General features: G+C 51.1%; 6 protein-coding genes across 6 annotated transcripts; 3 read left to right on the plus strand and 3 right to left on the minus strand.

The window, feature by feature from the left end:
- Positions 1 to 511: 511 nt before the first annotated feature.
- On the minus strand, positions 512 to 5,997 carry N0V89_000176 (uncharacterized protein; the record flags this gene model as incomplete). The annotated part of the gene is made up of 3 exons (XM_056209001.1): positions 512 to 1,264; positions 2,972 to 5,341; positions 5,398 to 5,997. 3 exons carry the CDS (start codon positions 5,995 to 5,997, stop codon positions 512 to 514), a joined length of 3,723 nt encoding a protein of 1,240 aa, XP_056075823.1.
- An 832-nt stretch (positions 5,998 to 6,829) lies between these two features.
- Positions 6,830 to 8,095, minus strand: N0V89_000177 (uncharacterized protein; the record flags this gene model as incomplete). Its single annotated transcript, XM_056209002.1, has 2 exons — positions 6,830 to 7,645; positions 7,694 to 8,095. The coding sequence occupies 2 exons, from the start codon at positions 8,093 to 8,095 to the stop codon at positions 6,830 to 6,832; spliced, it is 1,218 nt and encodes a 405-aa protein (XP_056075824.1).
- Positions 8,096 to 8,571: 476 nt separating this feature from the next.
- On the plus strand, positions 8,572 to 9,723 carry N0V89_000178 (uncharacterized protein; the record flags this gene model as incomplete). The annotated part of the gene is made up of 1 exon (XM_056209003.1): positions 8,572 to 9,723. The coding sequence occupies one exon, from the start codon at positions 8,572 to 8,574 to the stop codon at positions 9,721 to 9,723; it is 1,152 nt and encodes a 383-aa protein (XP_056075825.1).
- Positions 9,724 to 10,712: 989 nt separating this feature from the next.
- On the plus strand, positions 10,713 to 13,147 carry N0V89_000179 (uncharacterized protein; the record flags this gene model as incomplete). The annotated part of the gene is made up of 3 exons (XM_056209004.1): positions 10,713 to 11,022; positions 11,068 to 11,483; positions 11,519 to 13,147. The coding sequence occupies 3 exons, from the start codon at positions 10,713 to 10,715 to the stop codon at positions 13,145 to 13,147; spliced, it is 2,355 nt and encodes a 784-aa protein (XP_056075826.1).
- An 810-nt stretch (positions 13,148 to 13,957) lies between these two features.
- N0V89_000180 (uncharacterized protein) lies at positions 13,958 to 14,989 on the plus strand (the record flags this gene model as incomplete). The annotated part of the gene is made up of 1 exon (XM_056209005.1): positions 13,958 to 14,989. The coding sequence occupies one exon, from the start codon at positions 13,958 to 13,960 to the stop codon at positions 14,987 to 14,989; it is 1,032 nt and encodes a 343-aa protein (XP_056075827.1).
- Positions 14,990 to 15,357: 368 nt separating this feature from the next.
- N0V89_000181 (uncharacterized protein) lies at positions 15,358 to 17,265 on the minus strand (the record flags this gene model as incomplete). The annotated part of the gene is made up of 1 exon (XM_056209006.1): positions 15,358 to 17,265. The coding sequence occupies one exon, from the start codon at positions 17,263 to 17,265 to the stop codon at positions 15,358 to 15,360; it is 1,908 nt and encodes a 635-aa protein (XP_056075828.1).
- Positions 17,266 to 18,758: the final 1,493 nt, after the last annotated feature.

An 18,758-nucleotide genomic window follows, 5' to 3' on the forward strand; every position in this document is an offset into this window, starting at 1 on the left:
AGCTCGTGAAACAGACCGGCCACAGACAATGTGAAGCCTAGTGTTATGGCCATCTTCGTATGCATAGGCGCCATCCTGCTAGACTTTGTTCAACTCTTGCTTGCTTGGAGATGTCGACCAGGCGTCCACTGGATCATTCCCATTTTTGCTGCATTCCTTACGTTGGGGGCAACGCTTGTCCCTTCATCCGCTCAAGCAGCCATTTGGTACAGCCCTATTTCATCTATGCATCCTCTGTACTGGCAGGAAATATGGTGCTCACGAGCATAATCGGCGCGTGGCCGCCGCTGACTGGACCATCAATGTACAAAACCTTAGCCAGGAATTGGGCGGGAGCACTCTCGGTTGTTGTAGAAACAATCTGCACCTCTGTGGCAGTGGTGTTATACTACTATGGCCACAAGATCCGCCAGAGAAGCCCCATGGAGACTACCAAGTTTCAGCAGATTGAGATTGAACCACATGTCGAAGTGAGAGTTCGATGTCCATGGGCGACATAAGGTTCGACGGCTTAGACTAGCGAGACTTGTGGGCCATCATAATCCGAGAGATGGGATACCAACGGAGAGATACAGCCAAGCTCCATAAGCGTCTTGATGAGTGATCTGTGCTGACCGGCAAACGCGTTCAACAATGAAGGGTTCTTTGTAATGCGCTCATAGCGTAGAAGCGTTGCGAACACCGTATGTACCGGGAAGTAGGTAGAGAGGACACCAAACAGCTTCATGTAATCCTGAGTCAAGTACTCCGTGCTCCCCATGATCCAGTTCGACATGCATTTGACCTCGTTGGGATATGACTCGCTGTCCAGGGTGTCGCTTCCAAAGTCGACAACCTTGGCAGCTAGTCCAGGATATTGCCATTTGAGATAGGCTATTTCGGAAATACAAAGGATTTTGAAGGCCCAGAAATGTGACATGCAGTTGGCGGTAGTGAGGTTAGGAAACCGCATTCGCGGATCACAAACTTCATCAGAGCTCTGGAAGGCTGAGAAATCAAAGTTCTCGGAGCGCACTTTGACATACCAGTCGTCCAGGGATTCGATGACCGTCGCAAGCTGTGCGAGCGCCCTCTCCACGATGACGAGTGCAGCGTTCTTAGCATTGACTTGAGTGGTATCAAGTTGCTCAAGGATTGTCGATATCGGACTTGCGCGATATAAGAGATCTTGCAGATACGTGGGTTCAAGTTGGGAAAGGGGCCCCTCTCTCCACTCCGTCCGCGACATGAAAGTAGATGTATGCGTATAGATCGCATCGAGGACCTATCCGCTAAGTTAATTGAGCACTCGAAGTATATTGTAGTGAGTACATCGTACCAGCATAGGCGTGAAGCCAACGAGAAGTCGATGGCATGTCCCCATAGCAAAGAAAGTAGGACTCTGACTTTGGACTAGATCTCCGAGACCTTTGTTATGGATGACTGAGTGGGAGTTGGCCGATGGAAGCAGTTTCTGCGGAAGCAATTTCTAATCAACGTAAGCGGTGGGCGTTGTGCACAAAGCGATACACTGTGGGCAGTCCACAATTCAGAGGATATCAGAGAGATCCTTACCTGGGCAAGATACAAACACATGATGGAAGCTGCAAGAGATGAAAATGCGGTAGAATCGTAACGGCTGATGCACGAACGAACAGCACGTATAGCAACGCCATGAGCCTCGATAGCACCTGCGATAGGTGCCCTGCCCTGAGAGCCCCTGGCAAGGATCGCCATGGCAAGCGATTTGATAGCGGGGTATAGCAGATCTTCATCCTCTTTTTCGGCGACAAGTGAAGGTAAGGCTTCGATCCATTGTCCACAGATACGGGAAGGGGAAGACGCTGATGATCGCACCTCCGCGGGAGGGACAAAGTTTTGAACGCAAAGAGAAATTATATCCGAAATGGGCCATTTGAGAGAGCGTGGCACGGCGTAAAGGTCCGACGGCCGGGACCATGAGAGGCTAGATTGAGCCACAGGTCCTGAGGTGCGCTTCGCGTAGACTTTCTTAGGTCTTGCCACACTGCGCGATGCTTTGTTGGTCACACCTTCAGTGCTAGGCACCCAAAGACCAGTAAAGGTCAAACCAGTGTCGTACCCGATGCATAAGTGCCGGCCTTGATGGCATTGCGAACATGTGGGCCTTTTTCCATCGCACTGTAGACAGCGAAAGTCAGATTCAGATTATTACTCATCTGTAACGGGCCTTGGAGTGCAAGCGTGAAGGATATTTTACTCACGCCTAGTTTACGGTCTCTACAAGGGTTGCAAACGTTCCTAGATCGAATTCTCATGTATGCGACGGTCTCTCTGGCAGAATCGAGGATGATCAGGTTGGTAAAGACATGAGGTGCGTCGTTCGCACGCCATTGCGAACACTAAGCCGTGACGTTGAACCGCAGTCACGCTGCTTTGGGTTAGAACAAGGCCAGATCAGGGCATATAATCCGCCAAGACGCACTAACCGTACCAGTCTGAGCTTGAGAGGTCAAACTTTGGTATTACGCACTGAGAAATCTTCAAACGATTCATTGGCGTTTACTAGATATAAAATTAGGTTTCCGTGATATAACCCTAAATAATCGACTAAAACCCGCGTGTCATGGATCGGGAGTTTCCCACGTTACTGAAGGCCGGGGCCGCGGTACTACTCAATATGGTTAAATCCCGCTAGGGGGCTACTATTTTAGGACTAAGCCTTTCAAAGTAACTGCCCTTCGACTGGGTAGAATAGAAGACATTCTAGAAAAGGCTGATGACGTGGTGCCTAGGTAACCAGCACACATTCCCGTACATGTAGTCGTTGCTTTCCCTTGCTCTACAGTACAATCATAACCTCATGAGGCGGATAACCTTCTGAATCCACGGACCAAACATGCCAAACGCATGACCAACAAATATGTGAGAGTCCGAGTAGTACCAGCTTCCGTCGGCCGAGCGCCATGCAACAGATTGCCATTCTTGCCGTCCAGTTGTTGGCTGCACGGACGATGCACAGGTCTGAAGGTAGGTCCAAGAATTCGGTCCAATTGTCTACAGATCGAAGGCGGCACGAAAGTTCCCTCAGACTGCGTTCTATTGCAGAATGCGTGCATGATTCTGGAAGGCTGATATTCAAAGTTCGCTCATCATTCTCGTCATCATCCGCGTCTTGGTCTCCATCCTGTGGGGACAGTGAAAGAACATTGATGTCCGCAATCCAACTCCCTCGTTCGTGAACGGATATCACGGTCTCTACAAAGAAGGTGTCTTTATCGCGTGTTCCGTGCTCACCCGTATCAATCGGCTGTACGTATCCGGTCAGGCACAGTTGCAGGGCTGTACCTGAGAAATTGTCCTCGACTCTGCCATCGAAGTCATGATGGTTGATCAATTTCCAAGATTCCAGATCAGGCTCGCTCCGCATAGTCTCTGCGACGGGCACAAGTAGTGACAGTCCAGGGTGATCTATCGTCCCGACCAAACAACAAAGGGTTTGCTCCGATTTTCCGGGGCGAAAGTTTTGCCAAGGGTCATTGAGAAGAAATTCTCTCATGTATAACGCATTGTTATAGGAAAGACCAATAATTCCGGAGAATATAGATGGATCAAGATTATGGTACCCGGTAGCAAATGTGGAAATACAGGAAAGCGCTTGTGGCGGGTCCAATGATTCGAAGCGTTCAGTCCGCCATTTCATGTCCCGGAGCGGCATCGAGAGCACCGAGAGATTCACAAGAGCGCCCTGGAGAGTTTCGTAAAGAGTCGACACGCTATTCAGGACGGTCAGTGATCGAAAGTAAGTGAAAGTCTGCTTATTGCTTTCGTGCCAGGGGAGATGCATCATGTAACGCCGAAGGGCAGAACCAGGAAGAAGTCCCTGATCTAGGATACCAGTAAGGAAATCAAGAGGAACATCTATGGCTGCTGAAAAGGTTCCCGCCGCAATGACAGGTAGAAACAGGAACAGAGATTGCGATGGGGAATTCCAGACTCGATTGTAATCCGATCTGAGCCAGAATGGGGTGTGTTTCTCGACGAGTAAGCCGCGACCTATATTCTCTAACTCCTCCTCTGTTTCCTTGGCCCAAGAGAACAAGTCGTACGCATTCCAACGTGTCGGCTGTACACTGACAGTTTGTGAAGACGTTACGAATCCGCATGACTCTTTCAAATCCTTCAAGATATGGACCGCACGTGAGATGTCGGCCGTTCCATGATCATATGGCGAGTTTGAGTCTTTATTCCGGTAATGTGTCATTCTGAGTTGCCAGGGGAGCTTATTCTCAGTCGATTTATCTGTCTCGCTGTCGTGTAGTATGACCCATCTACGGTAAGAAAGCTCAGGTTTGCGGGGGTTCTTGAAGGAAGATAGATCGATGATCTCAGACCAGTCATCGCCTTTGTGAAGCAGAACAGCGCGCTTCAGATCCAAGGTGGGATAATTGCTTGCCGTCAACGCTCGCAAGGCTGGAATTGTACCTTCAGGACTCATCATATCGAGCAGTGTCTGAATGGTACACAGTCCAAAGCCTGGATGTGAGTGCTCTCGCTTCGGAGCAAAGAAATTTGAGAATCTCCGTATCCCTAACTCAACGCTTTGCTCAACTTCCTTTTTGTAGTAGTCATTACCTCGAGGATATGAGTCTGCTACATCGGTTATTGTTTTTGACCAAAAGACTTTGTCGCTAAGGTCCGTGTCCATGTTGCCATTCAGCTCCTTGTTGTCCGAACCGTCCAGCTCTTTGTCTTCTAAGCTCTTGATGTTAAATGCAAGCCCATCCATGACTTCTTGATCCATCGTCTGTTTGGCAGTAGCAACTTTAGGCGCAGTGACGGCCTTTCCAAAAGCGGCGAGAAAGGCGAATATCGACTCGAGACCACTTGAATTTTTGCTCCACTGACTGATCATGCTCCCAATCGCTACTCTGATAAACACATCGAAAGTAACGTAGCTTGAAGATGTGTTGACCACACCCTTGGTGAGAGGTGCCTTTCCGTAATAACGAAGGTCTTTCAAGGGCATTGTCCAGTTGATGCCTTCGGTTATCTTGGGACTGATTGATCGCATTCCGATAGTCAGTAAACCGCCAGCCCGGATGAGATGATCATCGAGTTTTAAGAGTTTTTGCTCATAGTCCAGGACGGATATATCAGGATAAAGATGCCATGAGGACAAACCGATGAGAACACCAGGCTTTTGCATGCGAAGAGGTACACCCGAAATGAGCTTGTCAACAGTCGTCATAGCATCTACCCAAACCTCCATGACATTCTCGTAAGCGGTGAGAGACGAACGTACAGTCAAATCAAGATTATCGATGATGACCATGAGCTTGAATTGCTGCCGAGACATGGATTTATCAGCCATACTGAGCCACTGAGCGGTATACGTTAGTAAGGATGCTTATAATTGGGATACGTAGTATGCCTCACTGATCTAGCGCTTGCATCCCACTCAGCCAATGCTTCGCGTGTGATCTCCACTTGCGATGCAGTCAAAGAATTAATGTGAATACTGGGTCCACTCAACTGCTCTTGGAGGAGTATTTTGCGCGTAGCTACGATTTCGCTCCAGAGGGCCACTGCTTCAGTACTTTTCGTAAACGATCTCGCGATCATGCAAGCAAGCAGCAGCACAGCGAGTGCGCTAGGCCCAGAAGTCGCCGCCGCCCAATGTGCTCTGCCATCAAGGCCGACATGTTCGTCCAAAGGTCCGCGTCTACGTTCTTCCGATAATTTGTGTTCAGGGTTTTCGGTTACCTCAGACGCGCGCAGGCCGTATGCGCGGATTAGGCTGGGAATGTCAGGTAGACTCGCTTCGAACAGCGCACCGAGTTTGCGTGCCGTACGGTGAATGGACCCATCTTCGGCGCTTAGCTTTCTCTTCTTCGATAAATGTTGTCCGATACTCTGGTATTCATTAGGTGCCGCCACCTTCACAAGAGAAAAGTCGAAGTTGAAATTCGCGAGACCAGCAGTGATCTCTTGTGTTCCCGAGAGCGCCGAGATGACCACTCGTCCGATCGATGCCATTGACGATGTCGATGAACCAGCTGAATGAATGTTCTTTTCGGAGGAATCAGTATTGCTTGTATCTGTGGGTCGAGTGAGCGAGGAAAATCTTGCGCTGACGATGTGACTTCCAAGGTTGTGAGATGAGGGGCCAGCCTTTCTCAGCCTGACTGTGAAAGCAACGCATGCAGCTCAGCCACTTTTTAGCCGACTAATACTTCCAGAGAATGGTGCCTGGCCTATCATCTCTCGCGCGATCCAATGCATATGCATGTGTTGGCATCCAGTGAAAGGTGTGAAAGTCGTGCTGATAGCGCTCTGCTGCCGGGGTGATTACGGATGCGAGCGAGCCTTGCCCAATCCCCGCATACTGTAGGGTGCTATCGTCCTTCTCCGCGATTATGTCCTTTGTATATGTTGAACACAATGTGGAAACATGTCACACCGTTTGTGTGCTGGAGAGGTCGAGGAGATGGAGGCACAGCTACGCACATCGGCCTAGCGCGCAGTTGCCCCATCGAGAGAGCTCTTTCCTGCACTCAGGCAGGAGCATGGAAGGTGCCCTCTTACCGAAACGTTTTGAAAGGGTCGCATACGAATTAGCAATCTAAGACAAGAAGACCGATTAAGCGCTTTCCCTATGCACGGCGGGCGTCTTATTGAGTTCCCTCTCTTACCACCATATTTACTAGTCTATATTATCTGGACGCCGCCCTCTGCCCCTGGCAATTATATACGTGCGCCATAGGCAGCTACTCGACCATTGTGATCAAACATCCTCGGACAGCTGGCGTTGAACGAGATCTTCCCTCCTATAAAGTTGCTTCAAGTTTCTCGGATCACCAAAGGGGTATCACCAACTAACAAGCTGCTTATTCCGATCGAAGCCTCCTCTTAACTGACTCTGTGGCTTGACAAGCTTACCCTGCAGCACCGTATACCTGATAATATTTTCGCAGTCCTCCGGCCGCACCCTGGCAAGCCAGATACACTGTGCCGCCTCAGCGTTGCCCTCTGCCTCTTGGGCCTTGTTCACGTCCAACACGACTTCCTGCCCCTTGTCGTCTTCCACCTTCAGTTTCTCGAGCGACTCTTCGACGCCGTTGGCGTGGCCGTTGAGCTGGTTCGGTCGTTCAATGGCCGAGGATGAGCGGTATATCATGACATTTGCGGAGAACTTGTGTCCACCAACATGACTTATGAAGTATATTCCGACGCCACCCGGCCGTTCATCGTGCAGGTCGCGGTAGAGACCTAGCGGTGCAAGATGTCGCTCGAATTCTTTTCGGAGCAACGGTGCGGACTGGCCACAGCGTGCGTCGCGCGTTTTCTGGCTGCATAGCAATATCAGGTATTTGTGCGGGCACGGTCGAGCCTTGAGACCAGGCGACGTTATTGCGGGCGGAATAGTGGATGTGGTGGTAGGGTCCGACTCGGGGGTGGAGGCCTCCGTGGAAAGCGGCGACGGTGAAGGCGGCAGCGCAGGTTGTGACGCGTGATGGAGAGGCGATGTGTTGGTGGGGCCTTTATTTACAAAGTCTTTTATAAGGTCTGGTGTGTTTGCTGGCGTGACGTTGTCGATGAACTGGAACTTGGGTAAGAGGAGCACCGTGGTGCTGTGGTCGGAGTGTTCAGGAACGGGGATGTCGGACGCGGAGAGCATGAGTTTCTGCAAATGTTAGCTATGGAATTGGTTAAATGGAGAGCTGTTACTGACACCATTGCTGGGCTTCACGTCGCCCTTGTCCACCGCCTCCATGATGCTGCCCTTCTCATCTGCGACATCGCGCACCCAGTCCGTCTTGCCGGTCGCAACAATCAAGTGCGTACTCCATCCTTTTACATGGCCATAGAGCTCCTCATCCTCGTCGATTGTGAACTTCCTGGGGTACTTGATGGTGCAACTCGCGCAGTCATGTAGGCATTCGTCACCGTCGACAGCGGGGTCTGTGGTGGGGAACAGCGCGTCGGTGGTCCGCGCTTTCGTAAATTCGCCTGGATTCTTCTGTGTCGGCAGCGAAAAAGACGAGGATGTGGGCGTCAGCCTGTAATAGATGTTCTTGAGCGCCGCAGTCATCTTATACGGATTTATGGGCTTGTGGGTAGAGTCTTTGCCCATAAAGACCTCCAAATTTATAGCGATCGATCAGATAAGATTAAGTCCGAGCCGCTAACCGCGGAATTAGCGCGCTGGATTACGCGAGTACTGGGTACGCGTCGTACTACGACACTTTTATGAGGTTCGATTTCGGAGGCTTCTCAAGAGCTTCGGGAAAGATGGATGGTTGTAGTATATCTTTAAATCAGATACTTTGGGCTTTCCAGTCAAACATCTCAATACGCTGGCACCTGCCAGCTTTAAGTCGCAGGCTGCGGGCTGAGGAAGGCACGACTGTGCTCGGCTCCGACGTTTTCTCCGAGCGGCTCCACGTAACGCATCCTTCACACTCGCCATTTAACCCTGAGCTTATTGGGCTGGCCTATCTATTACGCTTGGAGACGTGAAGTGCTTGTTCAGGGCTTATCGAGTCCCGCCAGGGAGACGCCATATCTACACCGCCACCAGTACAACGCGTCGCCGCATGCGATGGGCCGATGAGGCTGAAAACACTCAATGGCGCGCCTTTGCGCGCAAACCTTGACTTCAGCCCTCAAGCGCTGCTTGACCCTGAAGCAGCAATAAAACTCATCCATCACGATGCTCTATGTCCAAGACTAGTCCAAGATGCACCCCTCAAGTGGCGGTACGTGGTGCCCAAGGAGCTGCGACTGCAGTCGGATTGGTCGCATCCGTACCTACCGAATGGTGCCCTTCATGGGGACGATACAACGCTTTCTTTCTTGGTGCCGGGCGTCGGAGCCTCATTTGATGCGATTCCAGAAGATACGACAAACCTGGACACGATCGTGACTGTCGACGAGGCGCCTATCGATGACAGCGACTTTGTACACCAATCGCTGATTTTCCATGATACGCTTCTGTCTTCGCAGATTGCTCCAGGAGGTCTCGCAGATGGCACAACAACCTCCCAGTCGTTCGTAGGTACTTCATTTGACAGTAGCACGAGCACCGACATGGACAGCTTGCAACAGTCGAACACGGAAGGACGAATTTTGCAAGTTCCCATCACGCTGAGGCTCACTGCATTGGGTGCTTTGCCCAGTGCGGCACATCTGCGGCGTATATATCCACAGACACCTACTCCTAATATCCTGTGTGTCCTCGCTGCGCCACCAGAGGACAGAGAGGTATTTGTCAAGAAAGGTGGTTACAGAATGCAACTCCGCGAACTCATTGTTGCCGACGATACCAGAAGCGGGTTCAAAGTCACCATTTGGCAGAAGCCTTCGAAAGGTGGCAACTTTCAACATACGCTCGGTCATATTCTACAGCGTGTGAAAGCTGGAGACATTCTTCTGCTACGAAACATAGCCCTCAACGCCTTTCGCGACGACGTTTACGGTCAATCGCTGAACCCTTCTATTGCCCGCGTTCAAACGTCGATTGAGATTCTCATGAGTGGAGGTGGCATCTCTAGTCGTCAACTGGGCGCTCTTCCTGCACCTGTAGTTACGGCCTTCATGAGAGTGAAGAAATGGGCCACTGCACATGTTGCATCTGATATGCCTGGCCACAAGAGACGGAAAGACGAATCGCAACGATCCAGCAGATCTGCTAAGCGGTCCTTCAGAAGATCTAACGCGCACGACGAGACGTTACCGCCAGACACGATGGAGCCTATTTGAAGGCACATTGGGCATGCTTAGGTGTCTCTCGATGTTATTTCCCATTCTGTCAGAGGACCACGCTCACTCTCGCTCGGAACACGCATGCCGTTTTGTTTCACGGCTAGCAATCAGCACGTGCTATAGACCATCGCCGCGGCCCCACAGTGTACTCACTCGTGGTGCGCAAGGGTCTCGTGACATCACCGGAAATTTCAGTGGCCTGCACTGGGAATGAAAGGCTCGCGACACCCCTGCCGCTGACAGTGGTCCGTGCTATCACCCTTCTATCTCTACTCTATCGATATCACTACAATCGTGGCACTTCGCGAGCAAGTTAAGCACAAGATCTTGTTGAAAATATTGGCCTGGCTCTTGAAGTGCTCTTGCGAAATTTATGTTTTCCAGACAAGCCGGTCAGCTCAATTCGGTCACGTCCAAGTCCGGTAGCGGCGACAACACCACTGAGCACCATCTCTACAATAGCCATAGCTTCGTACGATACCCACTCATTCACCGAACGACAACATCCTGAGCATTTAGCGATTGTTGAACTGCAAGGCGGTTACTCCTCGGTTGGTCCCGCCCAAGCCAAGCATGAACAAATAATCTGAAACGGCCGCCATGATTGGTCCATTTACCCTCCTCCCAATATATTCGAAGAAACTAAACATGTTTCGAGGTGTAAACCCATGCTAGAACGTAACTAAACACACTCTCATTTTGCGATGTCAGCCGTTTGAACCCGCTGCATGATCATGCCTGCGGGACTGCCCAGGTCTTCAAACACCCACAGCGAGGCGGTGCGCGCATGCGTATGCCAATCAATTACTCGTATTTTCCTTGTTATAAGGATCTTGGTCCTCGCATCATGTAGTCTTCACGGCCCAGCCTCGTCCTTCCTTTCGTTCAGTCTTTACGACTACCGCTCTTTCTTTCCACTCCTTTCACATTCGCTTCTTTGGAATCTATATTGATTCCGTTCATTCCTTACCGGCTGGCTGGTCACAATGAAGTCTTCCACTTTTGCTCTCACTGCGCTCACGGCCTCACTCTCTTTATTCACCAGCACACACGCTGCCCCCTTCAGCAACGGAACCGCCAGCAACAGCACTGTAGGCGGAAGCTGCTCCGCCGTGCAGAAGACCGATGAATCGTCCTACTACTCCGTTGTTGGAGTGCAAGGAACAGGAGTATACCCCCGACAGGAGCTTCGCGAGCTTGAACAGGATGCGGAAACGTGGAACCTTTTCTTGCAAGCCTTTGCGCGATTTCAAGCAATGGATCAAAGTGACAAAGTGTCGTACTTCCAGGTCGCAGGTAAGGCTCTTTGAATCAACATCAGCACACTGCTAATGCAAGCAGCCATACACGGAGCTCCATTTGGGGAGTGGGACGGAGTAGCGGGCGACGGTTTGATGGGCTACTGCCCTCACACGAGCAACGTTTTCCTGACTTGGCACCGCCCATATCTTGCGCTCTTCGAACAGGTTCTTCAAAGGAAGGCTGTGGAGATCGCCAACGAGTACTCAGCGGGCGATGCTCAAAGGAATGCTCTCTCGGTTGCAAACCGCGTTCGTCTGCCATACTGGGACTGGGCCCTCAACCCAGATAATAGCACCGAAGGTGTGATGCCTACGTCTCTTCGAAGCCAATCAGCCACCATCACCTTCCCGAATGGCACCTCGGGAGAAATCCCGAATCCGCTCTACGCATACAGTTTCCATCCCTTGAAGTACGACGATTTCTCTGCGCTTGTGAGTCGGCTCTACTTCGAATGGGTAACACATTTGATAACGATTTCTGACTGTTATAGGCCGAGTATGAGTTTAAGGACTGGAATACGACGATCCGCCTCCCTGAGAATGGCACTTCACCCACTGCTACAAGCCGCAACGATGTTGCGAATGAGCGTGCCACCACGGCTCAGCCTGACAACCGTGATTCGCTCTATAAGCTCTTGACTACGTATCAAACGTTCAACCAGTGGAGTAGCGCGGCAAGCGGTAGTGATATTGGTAGCGTGGAGGTACTGCATAACAGTTTTCACAATATGTTTGGTATGGGCAATATGGGGATTGTGGAGGCATCAGCTTATGACCCCGTGTTCTGGTTCCATCATTGGTATGTGCCGTTATGTCCTGCGATCATCAAACTCCCGTGGAGAAAGGCCTCACTGACCGACTTCAGCCAAATGGACCGTCTCATGGCCATCTACCAATACCGGTATCCGGATACCTGGGTGGAGGCAGCATCTCAGTACAAAGGAACGTACTACTATGACGTCAACAGCATTCAGGATGCTAATTCTCCGCTCGAACCGTTCCACATGAATGCCAATGGTGACATGTGGACGTCCAACCTCATTCGCAACTGGACATCCTTCGGCTACACGTACCCTGAACTGGCTGACAACCCTTCCAACACTTCCCTCACCGGCACCATTAACAAGCTATACAAGCCACAAACCCTGGGTCTTGACAGCAGCAACTCCAGCAACTCTACTGAAGGTTCATCGGGTCCCGCTAGCAACAGCAGCGCGAAAGCGACGGAGTGGAATGCCCAGGTCAAGATGCCTGCCGATATCCAAGTATCATACTCCGTACGCTGCTTTTTGGGCGAGCCGAGTTCTGATCCGACACAATGGGCTACCGATCCGAACTACCTCGGCCAGGTGGCATCGACATCCTCTCCACGCATGAGCTCTGACGTAACGTTTACTTCTACTGTATCCCTAACCGACAAATTGTACAAGAAATTTCAGACTGGCGAGCTGACAAGCTTGACCGATGAAGCCGTCTCAGCCTTCCTCGAGAAGAACTTCCACTGGCGTATCCAAGCACTTGACTACACCGAGATCCCGCGGTCTTCGCCGCCTCAAGGCTTGAACGTTACCGTATTCAATATTCCCATTTCATTGCCCAAAAACGACACAGACGTACCGAAGTGGACTGGCTCCAAGGACTTCAGGCCTGAGATTCATGGAAACCCGCCGAAGAGCGCGACTGGTGCCCCGCTTGCTGGCAACTCTGATGGCTGGAACGCCACCAGTGGTACTTGGCACTGGAGCGACGCCGATGAGGCAGCTGTTTCCAGCGCTGTGAGCCAAGAATCACAGACCGCGACATCTGCTGCTCCAGCGAGCAGCGTCACGGCCGGTCCCGGTGAGACCGTCGAGGTAACGACTCTGCCTAACGGCCAGGTGGTGACGAACGTCGTCACGGTCGTTGTCACGGTCACGGAGGGCGCTGAGCCAGTTGAAACGAGCTCTGCCAGCTTGACCAAGGCGGACAGCGCGACGCCTGTCACAACTCCGGTCGGTAGCGTGACACCTGGGCCCGGCGAGGCCGTCCAGGTTACTACCCTACCTAATGGTGAGGTAGTGACGAAGGTCGTCACGGTTGTTGAGGAGGTCACAGTCTTCTTGCCGGCGCCGACTGCTTGAAGCGCTCACCGTGCCCCTGCGGCTTGACACTCGCTCTGCGAGCGGGATGTTGTCTGCTCAATTCGGAGTTTCGTTCTTTGATGTTTGCACGACTTTGGAGGGACTTGGCTGGGCGCAAAAGGAAAAGGCTGCCTTTTCACCTGTTCTTGCTTTTTGCTGGACAAAAGCATCTTCACACTACAACACAAAAATATAAAAGGCACGATCAGACGATCACGAGTATGTAAATATGATATAACACATCTGCGCGGAATTATGCCCGCCATGGGTATCTCTGCTCCTTCCTGACCTGTTCGTACTTCGCTTTGTGATGTCCTTGCTGGGCCCTGCGTGGCCTTAGCCAGTCGATATACGAGCAAACTCTGCTGTTGCCTATGAGTGCGCGAAGTACGATTGAGATTATACCTATCTGGCTAGGTATAGAAGTTCGGAAGTCTATTTTCCGGCACAGGTCAACGGATGAAAATCATCATGTTCTGGTAGGCCGACAACGACGCTTGGCGAGGACGAGAGAGTACGACGGTGGAACAACGTATTGCGATGTCCAAGCATAGACGGTTTGACAAACTGCCATTGCGTGACGGTACCGCAGGATGGTGGGGTTAGGATTAGGCTTAGAGCTAGTCATTGGCCGAAATCCCTCCGACGCCCCTCTTTCAAATCGTCGTCCCGAGGTCACAGTAACTAAGTCCGTTCCTAAAGTTCTCCATCATCTCATCCTCATACAACCAACATGTAGCCACCCATTCAGTCCTTATCATTTACCATACGATTCCATTCTCTCGTCACAAATCAACCCTTCCATCCACAATGAAAGCCATCCTCATACAAGACTACGTCGCAGACCCCTCAAGTCTAATTCCTTCGGAAGTACCCACTCCCCGCCCCCACGCAGACCGCCCACTTCTAGTCCGCATATCCCACTGCAGCCCCCAACACGCCGACATCCTCCACGCGCAGGGCAAACACCAGAACAATAACCCCAAGCGCGGATGGTGCCACCCGCCTTTCATCCTTGGATATGACTTCGCAGGCGTCGTCGACTCCATCTCACCTTCCTACACCGGAAACCTTCGAATCGGCGATCGCGTCTTCGGCGCAAGTATCGGCGCGTTCGCAGAGTATGTCGCTGTGAAGGCTGAGGCTGTGCGGAAGGTACCCCCGAGACTGAGCAGTGAGGCTGCGTGTGCGATGGAGGGACAGGCGGTATCGTACGCGGCCGTTGTGAAGGTGGCGAAGGTTCTACCAGGAGATACTGTGCTTGTTAGTGGAGCGAGTGGAGGCCTGGGGAGCGCGTGTTGTACGGTTGCGAAAGCCCTTGGGGCTAAAGTCATTGCGCTTGCGGGGGACGAAGGTAAGGCGAAGATGATGCGGAGGGATATGGGGGTTAATGCAGTTGTTGTGGTGGACGAGGGTGGAAAGTTGGTTGATGAGGTTATGGGGTTAACGAAAGGGAGGGGCGTGGATGTGGTGCTAGATAATACGGGTATGGTTAATGATGCTATTCGATGTTTGGCGTACGTGGGACGGATTGTTGTTCTGGGTTTTGCGGCCAGAAAGGGGGTCATGGAGAGTGTGAAGATGAATAAGCTGCTCTTGAAATCTGCTACGGTCACTGGGTATAGGTTCGGAGAAGGCGGACGGCGAGATCCGGAGGTGTTAGAAGAGATCTGGAAAGGGTATTTGGAAATGATGGAAAGTGGGAAGTTGAAGGCAATGCTGTACGGGAAGTATGAGGGACTGGAGAATATTGGTAAGGCATTGGGAGACCTGGCAGCAAGGAAAGTATATGGGAAGGTTGTGGTCAAGGTTGCGGATCTGGAAGACAAGGCGAAGCTGTGAGAGTTGGCTATACTTGGACTGGGAGAATATGGGCAGCAGTATGGCTAAAAAAAATTATTCTGGATCCCTAGATAGTGTCGAGCTGCCATCAAGTCTCGTTGCAGCATGTCAACTCTCGGTGGAGATGCCTACATTTCGAATGTCACTCTATTTCCGTTCCTTGCCACCGAAAAAAACTGAGCAGCTTCTAGATGTGCGAACCTGAAGTAGAGCCCCTTGCTTGGAGTGCATGTTGGGGCGAATGGGTTGAAATTGGAGTGGGACCGAAGAGGCAGAAAAGACATATTGGCGAAAATGTAAGATAGATTACATCATGTTTGAGTTACTATCATTCCCAGGCTATGCAAGAATCTTTCCTAGGCTAGCTCCTATATCCATCCTGGCGGAGGATAACCTTGTGAGACTGGTGTTGCAGGGGCGGATGTGTAGCCTGAAACTCTCCAACCGGTCTTTTTTCCCAGCCTTATTCTTGTATTCTTTGCCTTCGTTTTCGATCCTGCGTCTAAGGCGCCACTTGATACCAGTGCCTGCTGTGCGTCTTTGGGAAGGCTGTAGATTAGAATCGGCATTGCTGAATTCTTCCAAATGCCTGCTTCGCCGTCTGCTCTGGATACTCGTACAATAGTGGAAACAAGGAATAACAGGCTTAAGATGAGGAGTAGAAGCGGGAATGTAAGCCACGCCCATTGAACATTGACGTAGACCTCCTTTGCAAAGGCGTCACCGGAGACTGACTTGGTCCTTGAAGATGATCGAATCAAGTTAGTCACTGCAGTAGCCAACCGTTCAACGTGCTGCGTGATATTGTTGGTAGGTACCCACGGGTTTATTTCGGGAATCATCTCTATATTGCCCGAGTTCCAGTAACGTAATCTTATGGAAGGTGTGTTCGAGGAGTTGACCATCGTCGAGAAGAACGGTAGCACATCGTCAAAAGCCAAAGCGGTGAGAACCATGGTTTCATTGGTCATCCCATAATTGATTTCCTCTGGATCGAAGGGTACACGGATAGAGACGTTTTCGGCGTAATTGTAATTATAGATGGGGCCTTCGTCTGTGTCTTCCATCAGTGCAGTGTTCCAAGGCTGCGGACCTGTCGTGGAATTGATAAACGTCTCAACCACCTCCTCCTTATAAGCGCCCAAAGAATAAGTTGAGTTGATTGCTTTGACACACCAATAAAGGACGCATTCCTGGGCAAATGGCGTGCGATTGGCATAGACGGCTTCGGTGTCCTGGAGTCCAGCGACTATGAAGTCTTCTATGGGGTTTCGTATATGACCAAAATGGACAGTACCACCAAATAGTGTGGTCCTAGTGATACTATCGACAAGAGGTAGACCACGGGCCACGAGTGCTTGCCCCGTATAGGTAATGTTCGGACCTATAGCATAGCCTGTCATCATGACTGGAGATTCGCCTGTCGCATTGATGAAGTATCCGCACATGTTTCCACGAAGGTATGAAGATTCAGTGGGATCGCGGCTTATGTTGCGTACCCAATCCAGCTTTGATGAAATACATGCGTAGCCGAGAAGGGAGGAAACATCTTGACATGCGCTACAAACGCCCAGGGTGCGGTATAAGGGCCAGGCACAGTTGCCGGTGGAGCATGTTACTGGTATTTCGGCCTGGAATCCGTCTCCTGCTGGTATCGGGCGCGAGCTATTATCGATAAAGAATTCGTTTATCAATGTGGCCAGTTCTTTGTCAGTCTCTTTTCTTTCGACTCCGTTACTGTAATAAAGTGGGGCCTGATGCTCAAGTTGAGTTACCATAGGTACATAGCCTTTACCTTGAAGGCTCCAGATCTCGGGTAACTCGATCACCTGCTGGAAGAAGGTATCAATCGCAAGCATTAGGATGGTAAGAATCGCTCCCACCGCTGCTAATGATTTGCCTTTGGTGCGTAACAACAACATTACAGAGCCCCAAGGGCCTCCGCGAGATGCCTTGTCGAAGATCTCAAAGTCCACCATCTCTCTTGACGCAGTTCCTTGAAACCAGTTCCATTTCAACTGGCCGATAGCTTCCGAGGTTGGGATTATCAGGGTGGCTGCGGCGATCTTGGCCAAGACAGTGATGACTGTCAAGCCGAATGGCCATCGTGATAGCGGTTGATTTCTCATATAGATAAGTATGGCTATTATAGAACCCATGCATATGGTACTGGCCGTCCAGCTGGCAAGTTCGAATGACCAGCGGCGGAGCGGATTTTTGGAGTCATTGAGGCGTGCAAGTTTTCTTTCGATCTTTTGTGGGATGTCAAGACCCATTTTTCTGGTTGTTGGCGTAGAGGGCGATTCTGGGGTGTATATAGTAGTAGGAAGAGTACAGCGCGGTGCTTGCTCACGCAACGTGCGTTCCATCCGTCCAAATTCTGCGGTGGATCGGGAGGTCTAATGCCGTTGAATTGCAAGATATCTTCTTCTATGCTTCAGTGAGGACTGAAAAGTATTGTAAAAGTCTGCGAGGAGCTAGGATAGGGGAGCAGGATACCTACTCTGCTGCGCATCCGCCCAAACGCGCAGTTGTCTATCTACTCAGCGATGCGGCTATCCTGAAAGGCTTTCTCTATCCTGCCAGCCTCATTCGTTTGAGCCTAAGGCATAGTGATGTGTATGTTGAGTATGCACGACTCAGCAGCCAGCAATAGGCGCTGTCATAGCTGCGCTCTGTCTGCAGGCGTCTTGGTGGAGCGGCGGCCTGCAAGTTAGCGCCCGGTGTGGGCGCACAGCCCCGAGCACGCGGACTCCATGTCGCAGCGCAGTCAAACTGAAGGTATCTGCAGCTGGCTGAGAAATGCAACTCATGAACCGCCGCGCGTTCATCGTAATCGTGATGGCTTCGGGAAGCAGCGTCGAATAGAAGGTGGAGGTAGTGGAATGAGCCGAACGGGTCACGCGCTAAAAGATCGGAGATTTCCGGTTCTTCATGCTCATCGGCGTACCTTTATTCTACGCTCACATGAAGGGTCATAACAAAAAGTAAAGCTCCTCAAGATCAACACTCAGGGCAATATCCACATATCTATGTTGATTCCACTCAAAGGTTCTCGAAGTGCTGGATGCTTAGGTTTCTACATGGCGGCTAGCCGAGGTGCCCTTCAGTCGCTCTGGTACAAAGGCATTGCGCCTCGCCTCATAGAGATTCTAAATTTCATGAATAACAACAATTATTGCCGACGCAGCTCTTGAAAAGTCGACTTGACACGCTGTTGCTTGACATTCCGGGTTTCGTTGAACCCAAGGAAGTCCATGAATTATGCCGTTTGGCTCACGCTTGAACTACGCCGCGAAGGCGCATCTAGCTGAATAGCATCTGCTTCAAACTACCAAATTAAGTGGCCGTGACCACCAGCCCTCCGACGTGCCGCACGAGGCTCCCATTCCTGACATCGTTAAACGATCAAACGCAGTGGTTGTTTATAAAGTTCATGCCTAAAGTTCGATTTGTGTGTGGCCATAGCATCAAGGGCATGCCTAATGACAAGCTGGAGTCGACGAATGTTGGCTGCTGCCACCTTGACATGTGCAGATGATGTAGGCGTAGCGCTCACAACAAGAGCAGATGTGCGATGCAGGAATGGTTGATCCTCACAGGTTCGCACAAGTGGTCATTAGCCTGAACCAATCGTCTCGTCCCGACCACACGGATAAGCCGCCGCCAAGACCCGTCTCCTGCATGTCAGACCTACGATTGGTCAGCTTTAATCTTTGAGCTTCTTCTAGTGAAGGGAAATTACAGGAGCGGACGGGATGCTGCACGA

This window comes from Didymosphaeria variabile (genome assembly GCF_027946475.1).
Source record: "Didymosphaeria variabile strain IMI 356815 chromosome Unknown scaffold_1, whole genome shotgun sequence".
Lineage (NCBI taxonomy): Eukaryota > Fungi > Ascomycota > Dothideomycetes > Pleosporales > Didymosphaeriaceae > Didymosphaeria > Didymosphaeria variabile.